The sequence below is a fragment of the Gymnoscopelus braueri genome (genome assembly GCF_963280865.1).
Source record: "Gymnoscopelus braueri genome assembly, chromosome: 19".
Taxonomy (NCBI): domain Eukaryota; kingdom Metazoa; phylum Chordata; class Actinopteri; order Myctophiformes; family Myctophidae; genus Gymnoscopelus; species Gymnoscopelus braueri.
The window spans coordinates 31,715,771-31,741,825 of NC_137621.1; the positions used below are offsets into that span (position 1 = coordinate 31,715,771).

Sequence of the window (26,055 nt, forward strand, 5' to 3'; positions counted from 1 at the left end):
CAGCAAAGCTATCTCAATCTATTGACGCCCCACCGTTGACTTGCACCTTCATCAAATCATGTGGAGCAGTGGTTCCCAAACTTTTTTGCTCGAGACCCAAAAAGAGAAATTTGATGTCTCCCCGTGACCCAAACTAGTGAAAATAGCTTGTATATCGGCTATTTTCACTACTTCTTAAACATTTGTTTTTGAATTTATGGAACTTCTTCGATCTTTGGTATACTATTTTGAAAAATGTCTGAATTAGTTTATGATTCATGAAAATTTTAGATTTTTGGGGGTGAATTTATTTTATTGTTTTTTAAAAATAATTAAATACAAAATATTGTAAATAAAAAAAATAAAGGGGATATTTACTCTAAAATTTACCTGTGACCCACAAATGGGTCTCGAACCACTGTTTTTGAAACAGGGCTGTAGACTCCCAGTATGACTAATGTTTGAGATTCGAAGTTTTAATGGTTCCCCATAGAGTTTTAATTTCCAGTATATATACCACCCCTTCCCTGCATTTGGCAGCTTTTTCTTCTTCTTTTTTTTTTTTTGCTTTTCACAACTCCCCGAAATAGCTATATATAGCCGACATTTATACGTCAAAATTGCGCTCTTGTGGTGTGCTTAAAATAACGACGAATCTTTGTTTGTGTTTATTTATAGGATTAGAATTCGAAATGACCGTCGCCGTTTGTGAATCCAGTTTCCTTGGAGCACTGCAGTCGCTGTGACCTGCTTTCAAAACGCAGTGATGAAGAGGAGAAGGAAGGGGGCACCATATGATCAGCACTGTCTGGGAGGGGAAGAAGCCCAGTGTTTTCAGTCTGTGTGCTTCAGACGAGACTGGGATACTCACAGCTATGCTCTGTCCTGATCACTGCCTGGTGAAGGTACGTATATAGATCTCTATGGGATTTGTGGTTTAGCTGGCATGGGTAACAATTTAGATGCATTTTTGTAAAAAAAAACAAAAAAAAACATGAGATGTTAACCACTTTTAACCATTATTTTATACTTTGGCTATTCAAAAATACACCATGAGCTTGTAGATCTGCTATCTTTGCACATCTTTGCAAATCTTTGAATATATCTATATTTTGTTAAGATTCAGTCGGCCACATCAATTAAGACGAGACGACCCTTTAATTGGAGTGCATTTGCATTCCTGTCTTTAAAACAGTGCTCCAGTTTATACATCAAAAGCTGTCGTTAAGTAGCAACACTCATATGTCAAACGGTAATAATATGAGCGATATATTCAGTCTATAATCGTATTAATTGGGATACTATCGTTCGTGTTTAGTCTCGCACTGAAATTGATCAACTTCAAGGCATGAGTGTAGCTTAAGACATTGATTCTCAAAGTGGGGTCTGGGGACCCCCAGGGGGCCTTGGGGTAGGGGGGGGGGGGGGTACCAAAATATGTTAATCATTTTAACCACTTTAACCATATTTTATACTTGGAGTTTGGCTATTCAAAAATAGCAGATATGCAAGCTTAAAATAGCAGCTCATAGCATGGCTGCCCTGCTATGAGCTTGTAGATCTGCTATTTTAGAAAAATCCCTGGCACAAAATATTTCTAAGATGGGGGTCCGCAGCCAAATACATACAGTACTGTATCATTTTGGAGGTCCTTGATATGAAAAAGTTGAGAACCACTGGCTTAAGAGACAAGGCAACGCTGTCCATGGTGCTGAAACGAATAACTATACACATCGACGTATCAACACAGAAATAACGTTTGCTCCCGCTGACAAAGCTTTAAGTGTCTTATCTTACGTCTTTTGATGTTGGCCTACTAGCCTACTATTTCTATCTTTATCCTTTAACAGCGTTTTTAATGTTTTTGTGTGTTTTATAATGTCATGGGGTATGAGACATTGGCATTGTCTTTTGTGTGTTATATTATTGATTTACTTATTTATTCACTTATTTATTCACTTATTTATTCACTTATTTATTCACTTATTTATTCACTTATTTATTCACTTATTTATTTACTTATTTATGTATTTATTTCAGGGGGGGGGGGTTCAATGGTAACAAAGCTGTACATTATAGATAAACACATGAGTTAAATATCCCTCATCTTGCAGGAGGACATCATTGAGGGAGAAATGGCGGAGTTGATGGTTCTTTTATAAAGAAGTGGATATATGGATCTCCATTATGACCAAGTGGACAAGATTCTACAATCATCACCTGTGACACAATGTGGAATATGATCTACCTGACTACAATAACAGTTTTACTGTTTGAGGCCTTTGTATCGGCCACTAACAGATATGAGAGGTCTCCGGCACCAAGGGCCGCCTCGCGTTTGGTGGCCAGAATGGATGGGGATATTATCATCGGTGCACTCTTCTCCGTCCACCACCAGCCCTCTGCGGATTGGGTAGCCGAGAGGAAATGTGGCGAGGTCCGGGAACAATATGGGATCCAAAGGGTAGAGGCAATGTTCCATACATTAGACCGCATCAACTCAGACCCAAACTTGTTACCCAACATCACTCTGGGCTGTGAGATCAGAGACTCCTGTTGGCATGCCTCTGTGGCTTTAGAGCAAAGTATCGAATTCATCAGAGACTCACTCATCTCCATACGGGATGAGAAGGATGGAGGCTCATCCTTGAGGTGCCTTGAAGGAGGTCCTACCTTTCAGCCACCACCCACCAAGAAGCCCATTGCAGGGGTCATTGGGCCTGGCTCGAGCTCAGTCGCAATTCAGGTCCAGAACCTTCTGCAACTTTTCAACATCCCCCAGATCGCATACTCTGCAACCAGTATTGATCTCAGTGACAAAACCTTGTTCCAGTACTTCCTTAGGGTTGTGCCCTCTGATACTCTTCAAGCCAGAGCCATCTTAGACATTGTCAAACGTTACAACTGGACCTATGTGTCAGCAGTGCATACTGAGGGTAAGGCACATTTTGTTCCTGACAGTTGTTATGCTTGCTGTGATTTTTAAAGGAGACAAGGGCAGTGAACTCCCCCTTGCCATTTTCCTTCTTGTGCAAACAGTAAGTGGGCTGAGACTGAAACAGCATAAGAAGGAGGCAGGCAGGAAGCTTCTGGAAGCCTTCTGGCCACTGGTCCTTCTCTTGGCACATGTGTGCTGTAGTGCCAGTGCTCTTAACCAATGCATTATCACTTAGTACATGTATAAATATTCTACAGGCAGTATTGTCTCATTAAGTAGCAATAATATAATTATTACTTGTTGCGCATTCCATCGCTCAATTATGATCCTATCTAATGCAGGGGCCTTACTGCACCTAAGTGAAAGGTTGTTTTTTTCATACTCTATGTGACTATAGCCAGCTCTGGGCTGATCTGTGAAACTGAATTTATATGGTGTTAGTACAAGCCAAGAGCATTTTTTATTTTGAAATGTCATCAATACAGCATTTCTGTATTATTGTCGATCCTATATTATATTATAATGACAATAATTGCAAAAAAAAAGAAAGTGTGGTGTGTAATGTAGGAATGAAATCCAGAACATTGGCTACATATATATATATATATATATATATATATATATATATATATATATATAGAGAGAGAGAGAGAGAGAGAGAGAGAGAGAGAGAGAGAGAGAGAGAGAGAGAGAGAGAGAGAGAGAGAGAGAGTGCGAGAGAGAGTATACCACCAAAGTTAGCAGCAAATAAAGAAAAATACTACAAAAAATAATCATTTGGGTGATGCCATCTCAGGACAATCTGTAATCTTGTTTAGTTGCTTGCATCAGCCACTACCACAACGTCCCCCTTTACAAAGAGATTCTGGACCAATTACCAAATAGTGGTACTTTGTTCTAGGCTTTAAGCTGCATAGTTTCTAGCACAGAACTCTGCAGCACTCTAAAACAAAGGACATTTTCATCATATCTGCATGTCTGATTTGGAACAATATACATCAATGTAATTTTTCATATCATTTATGTGTTGATAATGAAACATTTTGACACAAGATATTTTGTAATGCAAATTGCACCCATTTAAAAGTGCAAGGACCTAAACTGTTAGCTTCTGGATTATAATAATTAAATCATTTGCACATTATTAGAAATGGTCCTCTGCAATAAAATGCCTTTGAAACACTAATTAGTTGTAGGTTTGTGATCTGGACCAGCTAGAAAAATCTGGGCAGGGAAAAAGAATGCAGCAACCCCTCATCCGTCAACATCTACAGTACCATTGTGGTGCCCCTTAAGCAAGGTACTTAACCCCAATTGGTTATGCGGGGAAAGTCCTAGGTGTGAATGTGACTTGATGAGCAGCACACACGTACATGTTCAAAAAGAGCATGTATGCTCAGCAAATCTTCTCTGAATAGAACAAAAACTAAAAACTCAATGCTTAGATAGTCTCAGATTTGTATGTGGAACACAAAAAATATTGCCTGTTCAATGAAAACCTGTCTACTTATTTTCTTTTTCTTATGATTCAAACTTGTCATACACTTTTAAATTATCTTGCCACATCTTTTCTCCACAGGTAACTATGGAGAAAGTGGAATGGAAGCCTTCAAAGAGCTTGCAGCTCAAGAAGGCCTGTGCATTGCCCATTCTGACAAGATTTACAGCAATGCCGGGGAGAGGCACTATGACAGGCTGCTGAGGAAGCTGCGTGAACGTCTGCCCAAAGCTAGAGTGGTCGTTTGCTTCTGTGAAGGCATGACTGTCCGAGGTATACTCATGGCTATGAGACGTCTCGGTGTTGCCGGGGAGTTCCTCCTAATTGGCAGGTTTGTTTCAGATGTAATTTTATTCCACTTTCTCGTTTACCCTACACTGGCTTCCTTTTTCAGAATCAATCTTAAGATTTAGCTGATGACTTTTTTTTTTATCTTTAAAATTTTATCCCGCGATTTTTGTAACCCATTTTTTTCACCCGGTGCCAATTTCCTAAGTGATCCTGGGCGCTACACCAGCCCTACACCAGCGCTACACCAGTCCCCCACAGCCTGGGGAGGCCAGGGCCGAGCTCATGCTTCCTTCAGAGCCAACTGACCTTCTTGTCACCTGACAGGGGAGAGTTTCCCTGGTAGGACGTAGCGCGTGGAAGGAACACGTTATTCCAACCAGTTCCTTTCCCCTCCATCAGGTGCCCCGGCTGTCATGGGGGAGGCGGTATAGTGACCAGGATTACTACATGTTTTTGTGAGGGTATTAACTACCCTGGGAGACACGGGGAGAACATGCAAACTCCACACAGAGTAGGCCCTTTCGCCAACCCCACCTATAGCTGATGACTTTTAAAGCAATAAATGTTTTAAACCAAGTTTAAATAGGCAAAATGCCGTCACCTTATACAAAAGCGTAGTCTTATATTCTCAGACTAAATGCTCTTGACTGTTTTCAAGTCTAGATCAAAGGCCAAATGTTATTTTCCTTTTCCCATCAGGGCCCATAAACTGTGGAAAGAGTTGCCTGAGCAAATTAGGGCTACAAGTTAAATTTGTGTAATTTAGTAAGAAACCTGTAAAACCTGGGCCACATCTGGTCAATTGCTGGTCAAAGTGGACATGCTAAAGGAAAAACCACAGGGTCACCATCCTCTGGTGAGCATTAATATGCTCAGCAAGTTTCAAGACAATCTGTCCATTACATTTTGTGAGTATTGTGTGCAAGTGGAAACTTTGACCTAAGGTTGGCACAGGTCGCCAAAATCAGTAGGGGTCATCCAAACATGAAGGTGCACAGCAAATTCCGTAGCAATCCACAGCCAGTAGTTTTCAAGATCATCTTTGGGATTCAAGTAGTGGATAGACTGACCAACCAATCAATATAGCCATCCTTAGAGCTAGCAGAGCTAATAAAAAACACACACAGAGGCCTATCTGCAAAAAGATTTTCAGCAGTGAAGAAAATAATACCCCTCATGGTCATGTTTTTTGTTATTGTACATTGGGGTGGTTTCCTCACAGGTTTCAGGTGCAGGAAATTTGAAAAGACAAAAATGTAATTAAGAAATTATAAATGAGAAAGCACTGAAAGTGCATTTCCATGCCAGCTGACAGCAAAAGTGCATTTCCACCTCCATGTTTTATTCCTGTTGTGACAGTTGTGATTTGCATGGACCTAAGTTTCACTTCTACATTGGGGACACACAGTATGGTACCACAGCCAACCAACCCCAAACACCACGTCCCTGCAAGTGTCCTGCACACAGTGTCACACAGGTCACAAATCTTTATCTCTCCTGGTTGTAACTTGAGCTAATGTTCTTGCCTTAAGATCATAACTAAATCAGAGTAATACTGCCATTACATTAAATCACCTGTTACAATATTCAAAAAGACCCAGTATAGGTTATGTAGAATTCAGATAGAACTGAGATCATGTTTTCCCTCTACCCTTGTACCCAGGAGTAGAGTTCTTCTGAAAGCAGAAGATGTTTGAGTCAGGCTCAGTCATAAATAATGCATTCACTCAGTGAGCCCTCCCTCTCACTGTCAGATCACAGGCAGGCTGAGCTAATATGGGACAGCACCTCCAGCGTAAGCTGCAGATCGAGGACTAGCAAGCATCAAAGCTCACATCAGCACTTATACTAGACGTTTTGCTCTGCCGAATCTCAGCTCACCTCCAATCCTGTCACGAGTAGTCAGAGCAAGCTTAATGAAATGGGAATAGGGTTGTTGGTTAATACGCTATACAGAGAGGGTGGTGCATTAACAAATGAGTGATTTTTATTCACAAACGCTGATGAGAACTAGGGCATGGATAAAAGTGGTCCTGATGAGAATCATATACTCGAATTCTTGAATAAAGTGTAGCGTCCGTCTTACTTCTTCTAGTTGATTTACATTGCCTGCTTAGTCTCCATAAAGGAGAAGGAGGACATGAATTTGGTGCGGCTGTGGGTTTTTTTCTGGGTCAAGGAGACTACTGAAAAAGAAAAAAGCTTTTTTAGAGCAATGCAGTAACGGAACACATGCAGGCCTGTGCAATGGGCCAATCAGAATGCCTGAGGTGCTGGTCACCAGCCAGCCATCCTCGGCTCTTAAGGCAAATGGCTGTTACCATGGCCAGGCAAACTGTGATTTCAAGTACAGTAAGTAATGAAGAATAATCAAAGTCTAAATGATATACTTTGATTGGGCTTCACAATATTGTCAAAGATTTGCATAGAGCGGTTGGTACTACTACTTTTTATTTGAGTGCGTTGACGTCAGAGATGCCGGTTCTTGGCAGACAGTGTGCTGGAATGGAGAGTATGATGCTGAGAAACAGATGGCTAGGTTGATATCTCTGCTGTCATAGATGACAGCCTTTGTCCATTCGTAGTTAAAATGCTACTTCAACAAAATGTACACAGTAATGCAGCTGACATGGGACACTTTAGTTACAGCAATAAAGTATTCATTGTTTCCCCACAATGTTGGAGGATCAGTAATGAAGTATTGTCTTGTTGGATCACAACAGTACTGCACTTTAAACGTATTAATAGAGGTAAGTGTGTTTTTCCTGGAATTTATTATGTTTTGAACAATATGCCACAATTATGCAGATTCCATTTAACAATACTTTCCATCCCTTGTTTACCTCCATCATTCCTCACTCAGTAATAGTGATACAACACTGTATGATGTAGAAATCTGTTCTGAAATTGTTCACAGCATTCGGAAATGACATACTGTCACGGCTGGTGTTAGCAGGATAACAGGAATACAGGGGAAGGACACAAATGTAGACGACTAAGGCAGATCTAGTGCAGTTCAGTGATTTAATACACACATCTGAGGTACAAAGGCTTACAGGATATGAGACAGGCAAGGGTCAAAACCAGAGAAGCAGCCCAACACAGTCAAACAATTCCAAAAGGAGCAGACAAGAATCCCAAATCCAATGATCAGCCAAAGGTTCAAACAGGCAGTTCAGGCATATAGAAACAGGTTCAGGTACAGGTTTGCAAAGGGAAAGGTGGGAATGGTCCAATTAACCGCTGTTTGCCAAATAGTGTCTACAAGCTCACGTAAGATTGTAAATATGCTATTTATGCCATTTTTACCAAATCTGAACTTAAAAAATACATGCCCAAAACAGGGACACCACGGTTAAAGTGGTTAAGTATCCGCAGGGATGATGAGGGAAAGTGGAAACAAGTGAGAGTGTGGGGGGAGTAGGCTAGGTATAGTTGCAGGCTGATGAGAAAAGTGGGAACAGGTGTATAGATGCATGCATGTATGGGTAACATGGCAACGTGCAATAAGTACTGGTTGCAGATGGTAGGTGTAGCGCGCCACCTAAGCAATCCATCTCCCTGGTCTAGCGCCTTAAGGAGGATGGATGCCCTCCTTGCTCAGCTGATACCAACAATAAGCCACTTCGACCTAAATTACTTGCATACTTGCTGAGAGGTTGCAGTCCCCAATGACAATACTTAAAGCTGAAACTGTATCCAGCATGTCATATACACATAAACTTTGCCCTATAAGACGATTATTTTAGAAATTTAAATGTTTCACTCCTAGCCCTATTTGGAAAAGGTGATGCCTAAAATGATCAGTCGTCACAGTGCAGGAGAGACAGAAGAAGAGGAAATGGTACACAGAGGAAATAACACAAAACACAGGTTTTGAGGCAGTTTTTTGCAATTTCTATCTAAAAATAACAATTTTTTTTTGTGCACACAATATCTACAGAAATTCGATGAAACGACAGCAATTAAATTCAGGAGATGATTCATTCTTTTGTCAAAATGCTATTGTAACATGGTTGCTGTGCTCCTCTCTTATTCAGTGATGGGTGGGCAGACAGAGATGAAGTTGTGGAGGGATATGAGGAAGAGGCCGTGGGCGGCATCACTGTAAAACTGCAGTCAGAAGAGGTCACCTCCTTCGATGACTACTTCCTGAAACTAAAGCTTAGTACCAACACCCGCAACCCCTGGTTCCCAGAGTTCTGGCAGTACCGTTTTCAATGCCGCCTCTTCGGACACCCACTGGAGAACACGAATTATGCAAGGAACTGCTCAGGTAGATAAACAGTTACTCAGACGACTTGCTCTGATGATGGACTCCATCACTCCACAAGACACTCCAACCTGTCTTGTGGATTTTCTGTTTTTAAACCGTATGACAATCTGAATATCACTTTGTCTATTGTAGCTGCTCAGTCAGTGTGTTCTGTAGCGTGTCAAAATGCCTAAAGTAAGGCTGTAACAGTTTATTTAATTATTCGTTTTGCAACAGGGAATATTCTCTATATAATCAACTTAATAATACATATTGTTTTTCATATTGTTCATTTTTGTGACGTTCGACTCAACAGAGGATGATCTAGGACTAGGTAATTGAATGCTTTTCACTTCAGCACTTTAGAAAGGGTGAAAGCAAACATAAGCATAAGCTCTTGATAACTTGAAACAATGCTCAACAAGCATGTTTCAAAAAATATATTTGACATTTTTTCACGAATTAATTTTACACATGTTTTTTTAAAACACTATGCTATTAGCCTACAGTATATTTACGTTTTCAAACCAAATGTATCATTTGTTACTATTGCTTATTTAAATGTCCCACATTACCACAAATAAACAAATATATACAAAAGAAATACAGCAAGTGTATTGATAAACGTAAATATAAGATTCTGCATGCAACAAAAGTAAATCAACATCATTTTTGGAATTTCAATTAAATTCTCCCATTTTTTTCCCATTACATCTCCCTTCCAGACATTATTTCTAAACATATTTCATTTGCAGTATTTACAAAAACAGAGCTTACATTCCTTATTCTGCAAAAACGTCAAGCTTCCACTCATTCTTGCAGTCCACTTTATGTTTTTTAGTAAAGTTACAACAGTAATTCATTGTTTGTCGTGAGAGATACAGTTATTGTTTGCTGTTCTGTCACATATTGTTTATGTGTTGTTCTCGTTGTTTTGGTGTAGAACTCCAAGATGGTGAGTCTATCGCTCTGGACCCATAATGCTCCTCACTTTGACAATATACATAGAGGTTGACTTCTTCACATCTGATTTAAATAGTTCATTGGCCATATTCACACTGTGGCCATTTTTGCTTTTACTTCATACTTGGGTGGTGGATATATAAAGTAAGCAAAATGTCGGACGCGTGAATATGGTCAATTGGATGTCTCATTCTGAATGTCAATAGACCACCAACTTCAGTTGACCTCTAATATATGAAGCTATTGGGATGTTTTTATGATTTTAATACACAGGAGTGAGAGCACAGCAATTGGTTTGGTCTGCACTGTGGTCTCACACCTATTTTTGTTTTTTAGATAGATGTATTAAAACAGCCCAATAACATTTAAGTGAGCTGCCAACACTGGTTGGTCTGGCTTAAGTTGCATGCTGGCACAGCATAGCCACTGTGTAATAACACACTTTTTTTAGATACACAACCAATTGTGTCCCTGCACAATGCAATTTTATTCATGTGAAATTACGTCTTTGAATTATGCAAAATCGGTCCTTGAGTGTGGATTAAAAAGAAGTCAACTGTCAATTTGCCAGTTGACAAATCTGATTTAGTGAAGCTGGTCATCTTTTTGCATGCAGAAAATCATTACTGATGAATGTCAGGGAGTGAGAGGCAAGGAGGTGGTCAATCTGAAGGAGCTGTTGAACTAGGTCATCACTGGTGGTCCTTGTCTGATGCTTTCCCCTGCTGCTACTCCTCCAAACTGATTAGTTTGTACAGTATGTCCTAGCATCACTAGTCTCAGATTCCTTTTAGTTGCCATGACTTGATTTAACATGCTAGAGCAATAAGCACGTCAGCAATGGATGATGTTAATAAACCTGCTTTCCTTGTGTAAGTTACCCCTCCCTGTAAGTTATTGCTTGGTACATTTGTGAATCTAACCCGACACTCAATTTAAAAGTAAATGTGCCCTGTTTCCACTGGACTACTTGAGCATGATATATTAAAGGGGAACGTAGGTGTTCAGGTGGCAAATAGAGTGAAGATGTGATTTAAATTGCAGCATTAAAATGGGCTGTGTCAATTGATTTAAATTCTGTCAGTTGTTATCATGTTCAAAATAGTAACCTAAACCAAATAGTGCTATGGGCAAGTAGAGTAAAACTACTGTATTTCAGCATTGGTATTCAAATTAAATGACTGTGGCAAAGTTCAGTGTCTTGAGTGGTGGCTAACAATCAGGAAAGCTAAACCAATTATCTTGAAACCTTGTGCATTATTTTCTTACTTTCTTTTCTTTTTACAATATAGTGGGCTACAGAAGCTATAAGAGCAAGCTTGCCCTCTGCATACTGTATAGTAAAAGTGATTATTTTGGCAGTGTTTTTGTGTATACAAAATGTACAGTTTGGTGCCAAAGTATCCTACGCTCTGGCAGGCTGTGTGCCAAGTTACAAATGCAGCCGTGCTCACAGTGTCAGAAAATGTATTATTTTCTTCAATTAAGGGAGTTGTCAACTCTGTGCACATCATCCATTGCTGTACCAAAATAATTTGAAAGTGAGGATTTTAATGATTATTATGACTAACATAAAGTTGTACAATCAGTACAGTATATTTGACTACAAAGCTACTGAATAGTAGATGCTTGTACAGCTTTTAGCTTGCATTACATTGAACTGATAGGGTGTGTTTGAACATCATAATCTCCGAATATGAAACATTCTGGTCTCCGTCACCCACCATGTTTGTCTGGGAAGAAGTAAATATAAACAGTGAAAGGTGTGAATTAATTAGTTAATTGCTTTATTTCCTTGCTTTATTATATGTGTAACATCAGTAGTTTAGTGTTTCAAGACTAATTGAATCCTGAATCATAAATACAGAAATGGATTGTCATGCCATGGTAACAAGGATCATTTGAAGCCATATTCAAATGATCCCAGCTCTTTGATTCCCTCTCCCGCCGAAGCAGAGAAGTGTGTATCCTGTTTCCAAATCCCAAGTATACTTAAAATAAACTTTGAACACCCTATCACTCCTTTGTAATATTGCAACAGTTTTGCGCCACATGCAACACACAAGATAGACCTGCCGTTAACGGCCTCTATTTCACGGTCATTCTGGGATATTGTAGCTACACAACACGTAACACGCTAATGCTTGCAGCATTGAAGTAAATACTGCACATACTGCAATTTGATCCTTCACAGGTTTGTCAAAGGGAAAGCAGACCATTATCTTTATCATGTTCTCATGCATTGGCAGGCTACGAAAGTCTGGAGGACAACTACGTTCAAGATAGCAAGATGGGATTCGTCATCAATGCCATCTTGGCCATGGCCCACGGCCTGCATGATTTGCACGCCCGTGTATGTCCTGGCCCGGGCATGTGTGAAGCCATGGACCCCATTGATGGCAGCCAGCTGCTGGACTCCCTGCTTCAGACCACCTTTGAAGGCGTGTCTGGAGAGAACATAGGGTTTGATGAAAATGGGGACTCGCCTGGCAGGTATGTCAAACTTTCTCCGTTGAGGCATAATGCTGGTGAAAATGATTTAAAATTGAACAATAATTGATTAATTACACACTCATTTAGAATGATTGAATACTTTATTAGTCAGAAATGTAAACAGCACGAGGTACAGTCAGACATTAAGGCTAAAAAGGATAACCCCAAAACGTCCTGGGGACTTGTTTGTGGTCCTACAGTATGTTTTCAATTCATCAACACAGCATAAAAAATAACACAATAATACACGTCATCGAGAATGTGTAGCTATACATTTTAGATGACATTTTAGATGATGCTGGATACTGTTCATGCTTATTTTTTTTAAACATTTAAAGTCTTTGTACACACTGTGAGACGTTTCACCTGCCATTTGCTCTGACCCAAGGCCTTTTTTTCCACCATCAGGTATGAGATTATGAACCTTCAGCATGTGGAGCCTGGTGTATATGACTACATCAATGTGGGCTCCTGGCACAAGGGCATGCTCAGTATTGACGACGACATGATTCAGATGAACCGCAGCGAGATGGTGCGCTCAGTCTGCAGCGAGCCTTGCGAGAAAGGAGAGATCAAGGTGCAGGAAACTTTCATTTCATACGTTTTTGTTTTAACCCAAAAATATCACTTACCCTACCTTTAATGCATTAAGAAAGAAATTGTCTGTTGGCCAAATCTCATTTGTGATGTAGCCGACTGCATGGAAGGTTCTGGCTATACTATCGTACCTCTACTTCCTTTTTGTTTATCTTACACTCATTAATCCATTTTTCATTTAGAAAACAAAGCTTCCACAAAGTAAAATCCTATTTTTTTTGTATTTATCCATTCTTAACTCTCAGAGTTAATCACTTAAACCCTCCATTCTTAGAGAAACGGACTTGAGTTAAAACTCTACTTGAATTCCTTTTTCCTTTCTACACCAAATCTCACCAAATAAGCCAAAAATAGCAGTTTGGCATGTACAGTAGAGTCAGTGTTCTGCAGTGGTGGACAAAGTACAATATATACTCAAGTACATTTTCTGTTTAATGTCAATGCATTGCTGAATTGAAATTTAGAACATTTCCAAACGAATTGTAAAAAAAAGAAAAGAAAAAGGAAATAAGATATCTTCGAAAATAGCAGATCTACAAGCGTTACACTGCGACGGGTTGTGAGCTTGAATTTTGGTTATTTTTACTACATTTGGAATAGGCATTAAGTTGTTAAGTCATAATGTACCTTAACCCTTCCTAGAAATGTAGTGGAGTCTAAAGGACAATTAAGTGTACAGTACAGTATGTGATTACCGTGCTTATTGTAAGTCGCTCTGGATAAATGCTGCTAAATGCCTAGAATTATAGATTGTGTTATTATGGTTGTGATTCAGGTGATCAGGAAAGGGGAGGTGAGCTGCTGTTGGATCTGCACAGCCTGCAAGGACAACGAGATTGTCCAGGATGAGTTCACATGCAAGACCTGTGACATTGGCTGGTGGCCTGACGTGGAACTAGAAGGTGTGTTTCACCCCTATTAAAGCCTGTTTATTCATCGCCGTACTGCTGCGTTCCTCCAGAGATGTTTAATGACAGCCGTCTCTCTCCGTCCCTCCCCCTCAGAGTGGGAAGGAGATGGACACCCCCCACCACCACCACCCACACACATGCACGCGCGCGCACACACACACACACACACACACACACACACACACACACACACACACACACACACACACACACACACACACACACACACACACACACACACACACACACAATACACACACACACACACACACACACACACACACACACACACACACACACACACACACACACACACACACACACACACAGACAGACAGACAGACAGACAGATACACACACAGACAGATACACACACAGACAGATATACACACACACACACACACACACACACACACACACACACACACACACACACACACACACACACACACACACACACACACACACCTGCACAGTACTGTACGGGTTATTAATTTCATCATGCATCTCGGTAGCCAATCACAGCACGTCCTGCGAAGTGACGTGCTTAAATTTTTTACATTATTATTAATTTCATCATGCGTCTCGCTAGCCAATCACAGCGCATCCTGCAGAGCTTAGCCTATGGGCGTGTTTTCCACAGCATGGCGTCACAGCGAAAGACACATTTTCACGACGGAAAGAAAAACTTTCACCACGGATGGGTCCTAAACCCTCTTATAGGAGCGGTTGCACCGCTCAAAAAGATCAACCATACTGACCAGGGCCAGATGGAAGTAACCTCTGCCCAGACGGGCCGCTTCATGTTTTGGCCATTTTGTGTTTTCTTTCAAACACACTTCTTGCTACTACTCCTATAGATTTGGAGTACGTGTGCGGTACTGGCCCGTTTAGCATAACATGAAAGTATGAACAGCGTCCAATAGTGAGTATGCACATGCATCACTTTTCCACCAGGACATGCCCCCTCATCTAGACTGAGTGGCAAAACATTGAGCAGCATGGAGTTTGGAAGCGCTTGTTGTGGAAATAACTCAATGGTCCTTTGTACCACCTGTTTCTAATTTGCACATAATGCAGGAGGCAGCAGGACGTTGCATTATTGAAAACGAGCGCTTCAAAACTCTGACACTTCACCTGCACAGAATGTATAGCTCATAACTAGAGGTTACGAATGTAACCCCGGTTTTAGTAGGTTCGGAGTTTACTACTCACTATGGGATATCAGCGCCCCCAGGCGATGGACAGAGCAACACACACGCTCCCGATGTCAATTACTGATTGGCTTAGGGTATGTCACGAGTCCGGAAGACCCGGGAGTACAAAAGCTCCCCGTGACATAGGCTCTTCCTCTTAAAGGTATCATGACATTCATTTTAACTTTTTTTATTTTCAATGTTTTATTTGGGGTTTTATGACCTCAATTACACCCAAAAAACCTGAACTTAAAACATTCAGTGGATTTTCTGTGGTCTGGGGTTTTCTGAATAATTAGGCTGAAAAGTAATCTGAGCTTGGCCCTTCGACAGTGAGGTCACTGTCGAATAATCCCGCCCACTCTCCTCCTCGCCCCTCCCCTCCCCTATCCTTTCCTTTGGGGGGGGCGGAGCAGAGGCGATGATTGACAGGCAAAATCCCTCACCAGCGACACCCGCAGGCAAAGATTTCTTTTTTCATTGCAGTTGAAAAGGCTTTAGAAATGTGAGAGAAAAACACCTGCCATTGATCACTGGAATGGAATTTTCACTTAAAACTTTTTGTACACTTTTGAAGGACCAGGACAAAGACTTTGAATGTGGTGTAAAAGTGAATGTCATTAAACCTTTAACATTCTCCTCTCTGCATGCCAAATGCGCACAGAAAGGGGTGTCTGGTGAGTAGTAAACTCCGAACCTACTAAAACCGGGGTTACATTCGTAACCTCTAGTTTTACCACGGTTCTCCGTTTACTACTCACTATGGGATTCATAAACCCCCCTTGAGGTAATGAGCCACACAACCCTGACAGGCCCGCACGCCCCTCAGCCCCTAGGTCCCGCCCACACGGACGTGACCTATGGCCCGATGGGCGCCCCCAACCCACCGGGCTGGGGTGCGGGATAGATAATCAAGCTAGGCCCTGACAGACTCCAGAGTCCGCCTATTTACTAACAGGCAGACACAAGCCTGCCTCATAACTCAATACGAGGAAACAGGGCCCCATCTCCTGGGAGCCAGCCCAGCTGGTCCCATGGAAACCCAAGAGGAAGTCGAGAGATAGGGAGAAAAGCCCCAAGCATACTCCCTTCCCTCCACTGGCCTGGAGGCAGCCGCTACGCCTAGGACCGCACGCGCCAAGGATGACGCCGCCACGTCCAGGCTGTAGAAAACCGCAAAAGTCGATTGGGACGACCAATTTGCGGCTCCACAGATCTCCTGGATCGAAGCTCCCCTGTAGAGAGCCCAGGATGTAGCCATGCCTCTAGTAGAGTGAGCCCTCAGACCCTCCGGGACCGGGGCACCACTACTCACATAAGCCAACCTAATGGCATCTCGGATCCATCTAGAAAACGTTGCCTTATTGACCGCCTTCCTCTGAACCCCAAGGCCCAAAAGAGACAAAGAGCTACGTCGATGAGCGATTGGCCGCTGTCTTCTGACAATAGAGCTTCAAAGCTCTCACTGGACAGAAACAATGCAACCGCCTATCCTCCACCGAAACGAAGGGAGGCGGATGGAAGGCTACCAACTCACCCGGATCCGGGGCCACCCCGGTCCTGGTAACGAACGTCAGGTTAGGTTTAAGCAAAACCCTCCTGTCATTGTTAAAACACTTCGTGCACTCCGGACTCATCGAGAGTGCATGCATGTCACTGACCCGTTTAGCCGTAGACAGGGCCACCAAGAGGACCGTTTTGAGACTAATGATCCTCAGATCCACAGACTCAAAAGGCTCGAACGATGGACGGCATAGTGCCTCCAGCACAACCGTCAGATCCCAGGCTGGGAACAGTGGCCTGTTACCCGGCCTGGCTCTCCTGGCGCCGCACATAAACCGGCGCACCAAGGGGTGCTGGCCCATCGTCTTGCCATCGAAACCTTCGTGGCAAGCGAAATGGCCGCCCAAAACACCTTCACTGTTGAGAAGGATAAATCCCGATCTAGCCTTCTCTGCAGAAAGTAAGAATGCTACACACCGAGGCCTGGAAAGCCACCACCACTGGTGACTGTTCCAACCACCATCTGACATCGTAAGCATTCCTCGTGGACACGGCCCTTGCGCCCTGGATGGTAGCCACCACGTCAGGGGGAAGGCCACACGAGCTCAAATTCACCCTCTCACGGGCCAGACCCATAGGTCTAGGTCCTGAGGGCGTCCCCCCTCCCTGCCGCAGCAAGTCCCTGCCGACAAGGAGGGCCCAAGACACGTCGTGAAGGAGAGGAGTTATCTCCTGACCTCTACGTGTCCCATGCTGGGGCCACCAGCAACATCAACAACCCTCGGAGCCTGACCCTCCCCCACATGGGGAGGATCAGCTCCATTGGCGGGAAAGCATAAAGCAGTTCGTTCAGGAGGCTCGGCACATGGAACGCCTGAATGGACGCGAGACGTGAGTCGCATCACAGCGTCATCTCGCACGCTAATCCGTCCAACACCAGGGAGGCCAAGCCTTCCTGCTTGTTGACATAGCACATGGTCGTGGTGTTGTATGTTCTGATTGAGACATAACAACCCCGAAACCGAGCCCCACGCGAAAAGACCTCACACAAGCTAAGACGCTGTCTAACCTGCCCTTGGACAGCCGCGTTCTGAGCGTGTTCGAGTCCAGCGAGATCCCCCAGAAGGCGGTCCGCTGAGATGGAACCAGAACGCTCTTCTGGATGTTGATTGTGAACATAGCGACGTCAGGTGGGAGAGGGCCACGGCCGTGTGCCGTGCCACCTCCTCCTCTGAGCCTGCGGCAATTAACCAGTCGTCGAAGTTAAGTCGACAGACTGATCCCCTGTCGCCGCAGTGGAGCTATGGCCGCATTGGTACACTGCACGAGCACTCGCAGGCTTAATGACATACCAAAGGGAAGAACCGTGTACTCGTACACTCCCCTTTGTAGCCGAAGTGCAGGAATTCTCTGTGTGGAGGCCAGACTGGAACGTGGAGGCAAGCAACCTAGAGGTCGATGCCCGTCCACCAGTGCCCCTGACGTACCGTTCGCAACAGCTTCACGGTCGTCAACAATGAAATGGATACTTGTTGAGGCCCTTCAGATTCAGAAAGGGCCGTTCCTCCCCCCCCCCCTTTTTTTCTCACCAGAAAAAGCTTTGAACAGAAACCCAGTCGGTTCTGATTCGTAGATATTTCTCTGGTAGCGCCCTTGCTCAAGAGAGAGAGAGAGAACCTCCTCTCTCAGAGTCATGGCTGCTTTTATCTTCCGCATGAGAGAGACACACTTGTCTGACATAGGAAGTAACACAAGGCATGTGGAAAACACACCAGTGCCACAATGTCCCAGGGCCTGTCAGGCACAATGGGCTCATAGAGGAGGCCATCAACGCCCAGGGACCCCCTGGGACCCCTAGCGTCGTGACCTCCTGACCGGGGCTGGATAATGTGCTTGTGTATTTTAGGACATTTTTAATGGAACAAAATAAAGCACAGAGACAGTGTAAAACAACATAAACAGTTTAACATACTCTTATGAAAACCCTTTATGTGTGTCTCAAAGCACCCAATGAACCTGAGCCTCCATCGTGGTAGTGTAGACAAAGGGCTAACTAGCTTAGCTTGTAAGCTTAGCCTGGTCTAGTCTAGCCTAGCTACAGGTCGCTTTTAGCCTTTAGCTGCTACCTGTAGCTGTTTGGCTAACCAAGAACGAAGGAGAGCTATGGCCACCGCAGCGTTGTTTTAGGGGACTGGCTAAGCGCTGCACCAAAACAACACTGCTCTTTAACTGTGTCGATGTTAGTGAGGCTAGTCAGCCGCTAAGTGAAACAACAGCAGCCTGACTCTATGGGCTCATAGAGGAGGCCATCGACGCCCAGGGACCCCCTGGGACCCCTAGCGTCGTGACCTCCTGGCCGGGGCTGGGTAATGTGCTTGTGTATTTTAGGACATTTTTAATGCAACAAAATAAAGCACAAAGACAGTGTAAAACAACATAAACAGTTTAAGATACTCTTATGAAAACCCGTTATGTTTGTCTCAAAGCACCCAGTGAACCTGAGCCTCCATCGTGGTAGTGTAGACAAAGGGCTAACTAGCTTAGCTTGTAAGCTTAGCCTGGTCTAGTCTAGCCTAGCTACAGGTCGCTTTTAGCCTTTAGCTGCTACCTGTAGTTGTTTGGCTAACCAAGAACGAAGGAGAGCTATGGCCACCGCGGTGTTGTTTTAGGGGACTGTCTAAGCACTGCACCAAAACAACACTGCTCTTTAACTGTGTCGATGTTAGTGAGGCTAGTCAGCCACTAAGTGAAACAACAGCAGCCTGACTGGAGGCTATGCTAACCTAGCAGGTACCATAGCTAGTAATAGTCACGGCTAACTCACCAGGAGTGAAGAGTCGTTGACATCCGTTTCCATGGAAACAGGTGACGTCGACACCTAATCCACCGGGCCCGTGCAAGCGTGGGGGTCACGTGACTGAGTACGGAAGCATTCCACGCTGCTCCCTTGGTGTTTACAAAGTCCGTCGCCATCTTGTCTAGGCCCCTTGGCCTGGCTGGAGGAGGCGACGGAGCCGCCTTCCCCGAAGGAAGCGCTCTGTCGCCCTCCAGAGGCTGGCGTGACACGGTACTCAACAGATTGTAAACACAGCGGGTCTTTGGGTCAGTCAGGCGCGACCCTTGACCCGCGCGGCCATCTTGTGAACCCTCCGTCCCACGCAACCTGCCCTTTTACCCCCGGTCTCAGTAGCGGGGGGCGGGTGCGGGGAGAGACAGGCGAGTTGAGTGAAACGAGTTGGGGAAAACGCAGTCCCCACAACATCATTTACGATTCTGTGCCTATCGGTACATAACTCGGACGGCACTTAGTCGACTAGCAGACCATCGGCCGGTCGTCGCGGGCACTCGCGCCTGGAGGCGCTCGGGCGCGACTCCTCGGCCTCAAGGTCTGCTGAGTCGGCGCGCCTCCGTCATGGTCCGGTCCAAAACTATACTTTATCGGCGAAAAAAAGTAGTCTGCGGTTGTTTGAAAAAGTATTGTCCCAAGCAAGAGTCGAACCCAGACTCTCAATGCTAGTGGATTGGGAGTCTAATGATTAGCGAGGTGCGCCACTGAGGCCAGTGCTGAGATTGGGTATTTGGGCTGTGTTAGAATGTGACAACCCCCAACGTTCCCAACTCTTCTAATGTAGAGCGAAAGAAGCACCGCGGCGGTGCTGGGCGGTGCTGGGCGGTGCTGGGTGGTGCTGGGCGGTGCTGGGCGGTGCTTCTTAGGGCACGCATCTCAGTAGCCCCGCCCTGTAGGCCCCGTAGGGGCCTACTGGGCGCAGGCGATCTGGCAGGCGATCTGGCAGGCGATCAGTACAACAAAGATAACATGCTGTCATTTCAAATTCAGTAAGTTAGTTTTTTCAGAGATAACAGAAGCTACTGTATATTAGTGCCATTCATTGCAATGCAGAAAGTTTAGTTTAGCTTCCCTTGCCCTCCACCACCCACTGCTCAACACACTTTATGCTGTCGTGATTTTTGCAGTGCTATTTCACAAACCTGTGCTGTCCTATTTTCAAAGCTTTCCCATGGCACCTGAGAAGCATTCATCATCTTCGCCACTTATCCGACAGCAGCCCTACTTCACTTAGCGCTTCTCTGGCCCACTTTCAAAGGCCTTCTGCATTGTTCAAAGACACTTTCTTTCTTAATAGGATTTTCCTGTTTCCCTATCGGTTCATCTTTTATATTAAGAGCTTTTCATATGAACTGAAAAGAGAGCATGCTCAGTACAGGACACAGAGTTGTTACTCTCATATTCATATATTCAACTGGAAAGGTGCTCAGTAGAGTGTAAATCTCTGCCAGAAGGCATGCCCTACCGCTCTCCATCTTTCTCTCTGTCTGAGGCATGTGATGGCAATGTTTTGGAGTTGTACACAAGTATGAAAAGCCCAATGGGGGGGAGGGATATGATGCCATTACATCATTACTGTGCACCAGAGTAGACAGGCTATGGAGACAAATCTTTAACATGATGTTCCAATGTTATAGCCTAATACATAGCCATTTCTGTGTGTGACCCTCCCAGCGCCAATATTATTACAATCCTGCATGTCATTGTTGAAAAGATTTCTGTCATTCAATGGTCTGTGTAATCTGCAAAATGAGAGTTCTTAAGTCAAATTATGTTTGTATCACTAGTAAATCAAAGCTGATTTGAGGTGTGTGTGTGTGTGTGTGTGTGTGTGTGTGTGTGTGTGTGTGTGTGTGTGTGTGTGTGTGTGTGTGTGTGTGTGTGTGTGTGTGTGTGTGTGTGTGTGTGTGTGTGTGTGTGTGTGTGTGTGTGTGTGTGTGTGTGTGTGACACTCCGCATGTGATGGAGAGAGAGAAATGAGGCAGTTTTCTCAACCCATACACACACATTACATATTTAAGATTGAATACAGTAGGGATGTCTGAATCAAATCAACCAAAACATGCAATTGTCAAATCCAGTAGGCCTATGCTCGTTCACAAGTCTGTGATTGAAAGATGGCGCTGTGGTAGGCTATTTTAGTTTTGTGCATGTATTGGCAAACGTCAGCACTCTAAATTCTGTGAAAGGGGCTAGAGACTGACATAAGACATCTCAGACTGAGTTGAATGTGCATGGACTCGTGATTTGGGGATTTTGGGGTATGTTGTCAATTAATGTATGTTATGGTGGCACCAGCACTGACTTGTGCTGGTGCATTCGCATGTCTGCATTTGGCTAGTACTGGTACATCCCATAAGCCAGAGGGACAAGAGTGTAGTAATTGGCTAGTTAACAGACAGACGTACAGGGCGGCACCTGATTTACTAGTGCCGATCCACAGCCTCACGTGATGCTTATCTCATAGCCTGGAGACTTGCAATTATTAATTCCCAGAAATTACATAGTTGTGATTGACCAATTTGTAGAATATTCATGAACTGTGGTCCATGGCCTGCTGTCAGCGTGCACAATAAATATGATGCTAATTGCTAATCAGCCTAGTTGTATGCTAGAAAACATGTCAAGCGGTAATGTCTTCCTGAAGACATGTCTACCTGACAACGTCAGTAAAACATGATCTCCTGGCAGAAATACTGATGTAAATTAATATTCAATGTCATTCATTTCCTGCCTCAATCAGAGAATCATAACAACAAAAGTTGTTATTTTAAAGTTAATACAAAAAATACAAAAACATATCTCTCTTGCAGAAATTAAAGCATTGCCTAACATTCAGTGTCCTTGATCTGTAGCAAGAGAAGGGATCCTTGTTGTAAACCACAGTGATTTACTTTGTCCTGCTGCAATGGCTTCACTCTCCTTTGGCTACTCTCTGTAGCCCAGCCTGGCCCTCCATGGCTTGAAAGGGAGTTTATTTATAGTTGAGCTGAAAACCTACTTTAAGACTTAGCAGGTTTTCAAACTAGAATCAGATAGTCGACCTTGTGAAAACAGGGTATACTCGGGGTCTGTAGGCTCTGTGCATTGGATTTACCTCAGTTTCTGCAAACTTCACTTAGGAAACAAAACGTTTATTTCATGAGATTGTTCTTTCATTTATATTCTTGCATCTCTATAAATATGAACTTTTATGAGTGGTTTTCTGCATATCCTTTGGTACTGTCAAACCATGATATGTATCCCTGTGCTTCTCTTTTCTCTTCCCTTGCAGGCTGTGAGAGGATCATCCTGCGGTACCTTGAATGGAGCAATCCAGAATCAATTGTCCAAGTCGTTTTCTCCTGCTTGGGCATCCTTGTCACCTCCTTTGTGGCCTTCATCTTTGTGCTGTACCGTGACACGCCTGTGGTGAAGTCCTCCAGCCGTGAGCTGTGCTACATCATATTGGCAGGCATCTTCCTGGGCTACATCTGCCCCTTCACCCTTATCGCCCGCCCCACTGTGGCCTCCTGCTACCTCCAGAGGCTCCTCGTTGGAACCTCTGCTGCCATGTGCTACTCTGCCCTGGTCACTAAGACCAACCGCATCGCCCGGATCCTGGCGGGCAGCAAGAAGAAAATCTGCACCCGGAAGCCCAGGTTCATGAGTGCCTGGGCTCAGGTGGTCATCGCCTCCATCCTGATCAGCGCCCAGCTCATCTTGGAGATCACCCTCATCATTATGGAGCCCCCTGAGCCCGTCAAGTCCTATCCCAGCATCAGAGAGGTCTTCCTCATCTGCAACACCAGCAACGTCGGCGTAGTGGCCCCCCTGGGTTACAACGGGCTGCTCATCTTGAGCTGCACCTACTACGCCTTCAAGACGCGCAACGTTCCTGCCAACTTCAACGAGGCAAAGTACATCGCCTTCACCATGTACACCACATGCATCATCTGGCTGGCCTTTGTGCCTATTTACTTTGGCAGCAACTATAAGATCATCACCACCTCCTTCTCAGTGAGCCTCAGTGTGACCGTGGCTTTAGGCTGTATGTTCACGCCAAAGATGTACATCATACTCGCCAAGCCGGAGAGAAACGTGCGTAGTGCTTTCACCACCTCTGACCAAGTGCGCATGCACGTCGGTGATGGCAAGATCGCTTGCCGGAGCAACAGCCTGCTTAACATGTTTAAGAGGAAGAAGAATGCTGGAAATGGCAGGTGGGTTCGTTGAGTATAATTGAGTCTGTGAGTCCTTGCTGATGTGGCACCTCAGGGATGCTGGCGCTGTCTAACTGTAATTGACTCTCAAAGGGCAACCTGTTGTCTTACTGTATTCACTCTCATAGGTGCACCTGTTGTATGGTGTGAGAGATGTAGGTCAGTACTCGATTCACACAGCTTTTCTAACCTTTGAACTGCCGATATTAATTAAAAAAGCATCCCTGCATGCTGTGGGATCAGACACAGGACCACAGATGAAATATGGCAGAATATTGAATACAGAAAACCTACATGTTACTGTTTATTTGTTTTAATTGGCATATGAACAAAACCTGCATATCATCTGCTTTATGAAATAACATTCCACCTTATAAGCAGTATTGTAGAGTAATTTCAAGAAATAAACAAATAAAATTATATCATCACATGATAAAGTCTTTTTACATGAACCAGAAATGCTGCTGCTGTCTCCACTTTTCTGGGTTCCTGTGAAATAACAGACATCTTTATTTTGTTCATAGTTCTAATGGCAAGTCTGTGTCATGGTCTGAACCAGGTGCAAGACATCCTCCAAAAGGGGATCACATGTGGCACAGACTGTCAGTGCATGTGAAGGGACAGGAAGCGGGTTCCAATCAGATGGCTGTCATCAAACCCTTAACTAATACCTACCATAACACAACCCTGGAGTTCTCAGACCTCAGCACTAAGACTCTATACAACGTGGCCGAGGAGGAGGAGTGTGACCCCGTCAGATACAACCCTCCCGCCACCCCCCCCATCATGATGGCCCACGGGCAAATGCCCGCCAGTGGGGTCATGAAAGAGGTGGATGTGGAGGAGGTGGAGCTTTATAGCCCTGAGCATCCACTTCCGCAGAATAGCGTTCTCCCCCAGCATGATACGATGGATCACCTTCAGGAGGAGGAGGTGGTCGCGGTGGTGGATAGATTTGACCGCGACGTTCCCGATTTTCGCGGCGTGATTAGCATGCCCGTGGTCGTGAGCGGAGGCATGCCCGTCTACCACCAGGCCCACCTCATCCAGCAGCATGCTGTGCTGCCCATGCAGATGGACCTGTTTGACGATGAGCCCACCCCCCCCCTGGAAGAGGAGGACGAGATGGAGAACGAGCAATTTGGCCTCCTCCACGGTTACATATACGACAACGCCCAGATTCACGATGAGGAGGAGGAGTTCGTTCAGGTTAAACTACCGATGGAGGATACTATGTCTTTGATGCCTCCTCCGTCACCATTTCGAGATTGCTTGGGCCCGTCGGTTAACCCCTTTCCCACCTCCCCCGTGTCTGAGTCTGTTTTGTGCACTCCTCCGAACATGACATATGCCTCTGTCATTCTGAAAGACTTCAAACAAAGTTCCTCAACTCTGTAATGGTGCAAAGTAGATATTACCAGGTGTTCTAAAAATGTTTTGTAGTTGATTATAACTTGTGTTTCTTGTTTATTTTGCTGATGGTTTAACATGTGAAATTATGGAGAATGTATTAGGGGTATGTGAATGAGATTCAAGTTCACTCTACAGCTTCGTAGATTTGACAGGGAAAGGGAGGGCTATGAAGCCCTACAACGTAGAAAAAGCTGTTATAGATGATGCCTAAAGTAGTGAAAATATATACCCATTACAGACAGGTGTTTCTATTCTAACATAAGCTTTTAACTTATTCCTCTAAACATTGTGCTTATTAGGCAAACAACTAATTGTCTACGGTATGTATGTACATGAACTAATGTCATATTCACAGCACAGAAATAGTTAATAGAGCATTTATTTGACCAATAAAAGCAATTGAGAGATTCATTTTAAACAGGGTAGTGAATGGTATGTTTGTAATGTCGAACAATCAAATTCGTCAATAATAAATTCAAAAGCATTTTCAACATTTAATGGCAATATTTGCATTTAGAGTGGAGTTTGCCTCATTTTGAGTAATTGCAATTTTTTTATTTTATTTTTTTGAGGGGGGGGGGGGGGGGCAGTTAAACAGTCAAATCTTGATTAGATTATAAAAATGGAAATCCATTTTTCAGTTGACTTTTCAGTTGATACAGAACAGCCTGAAGGTGCACCGTATCATGAATGTAGCAGAGGACATGTTCAAGTGCCACATTTTTCTTGCCATTGAGACTTTATTTCTTCCCTTTTGTACATGTAATTCATTTTTACTGTCTTGAAATGCAAGTTAAGCGAGATTGCAAGTTTGTATCTTTTATAAATAGCCATCTGAATTCATAACTGTATAGATGATTGTATAAGACTACTAAAAATGCTGTATTTGTGATTGTAAGAAATTGTGAATCATATTTTGGTATTCAGATGAAACACTAATACCTATAATTAATTTACTATTTATGCTT

The 26,055-nt window shown here is 43.8% G+C and overlaps 1 protein-coding gene across 1 annotated transcript; it reads left to right on the top strand.

Moving 5' to 3' along the window:
* Positions 1 to 2,209: 2,209 nt before the first annotated feature.
* grm1b (glutamate receptor, metabotropic 1b) lies at positions 2,210 to 25,072 on the top strand (the record flags this gene model as incomplete). Its single annotated transcript, XM_080415142.1, has 8 exons — positions 2,210 to 2,915; positions 4,497 to 4,746; positions 8,747 to 8,982; positions 12,174 to 12,417; positions 12,826 to 12,994; positions 13,790 to 13,916; positions 22,747 to 23,674; positions 24,199 to 25,072. 8 exons carry the CDS (start codon positions 2,210 to 2,212, stop codon positions 25,070 to 25,072), a joined length of 3,534 nt encoding a protein of 1,177 aa, XP_080271268.1.
* Between the last annotated feature and the right edge of the window lie 983 nt (positions 25,073 to 26,055).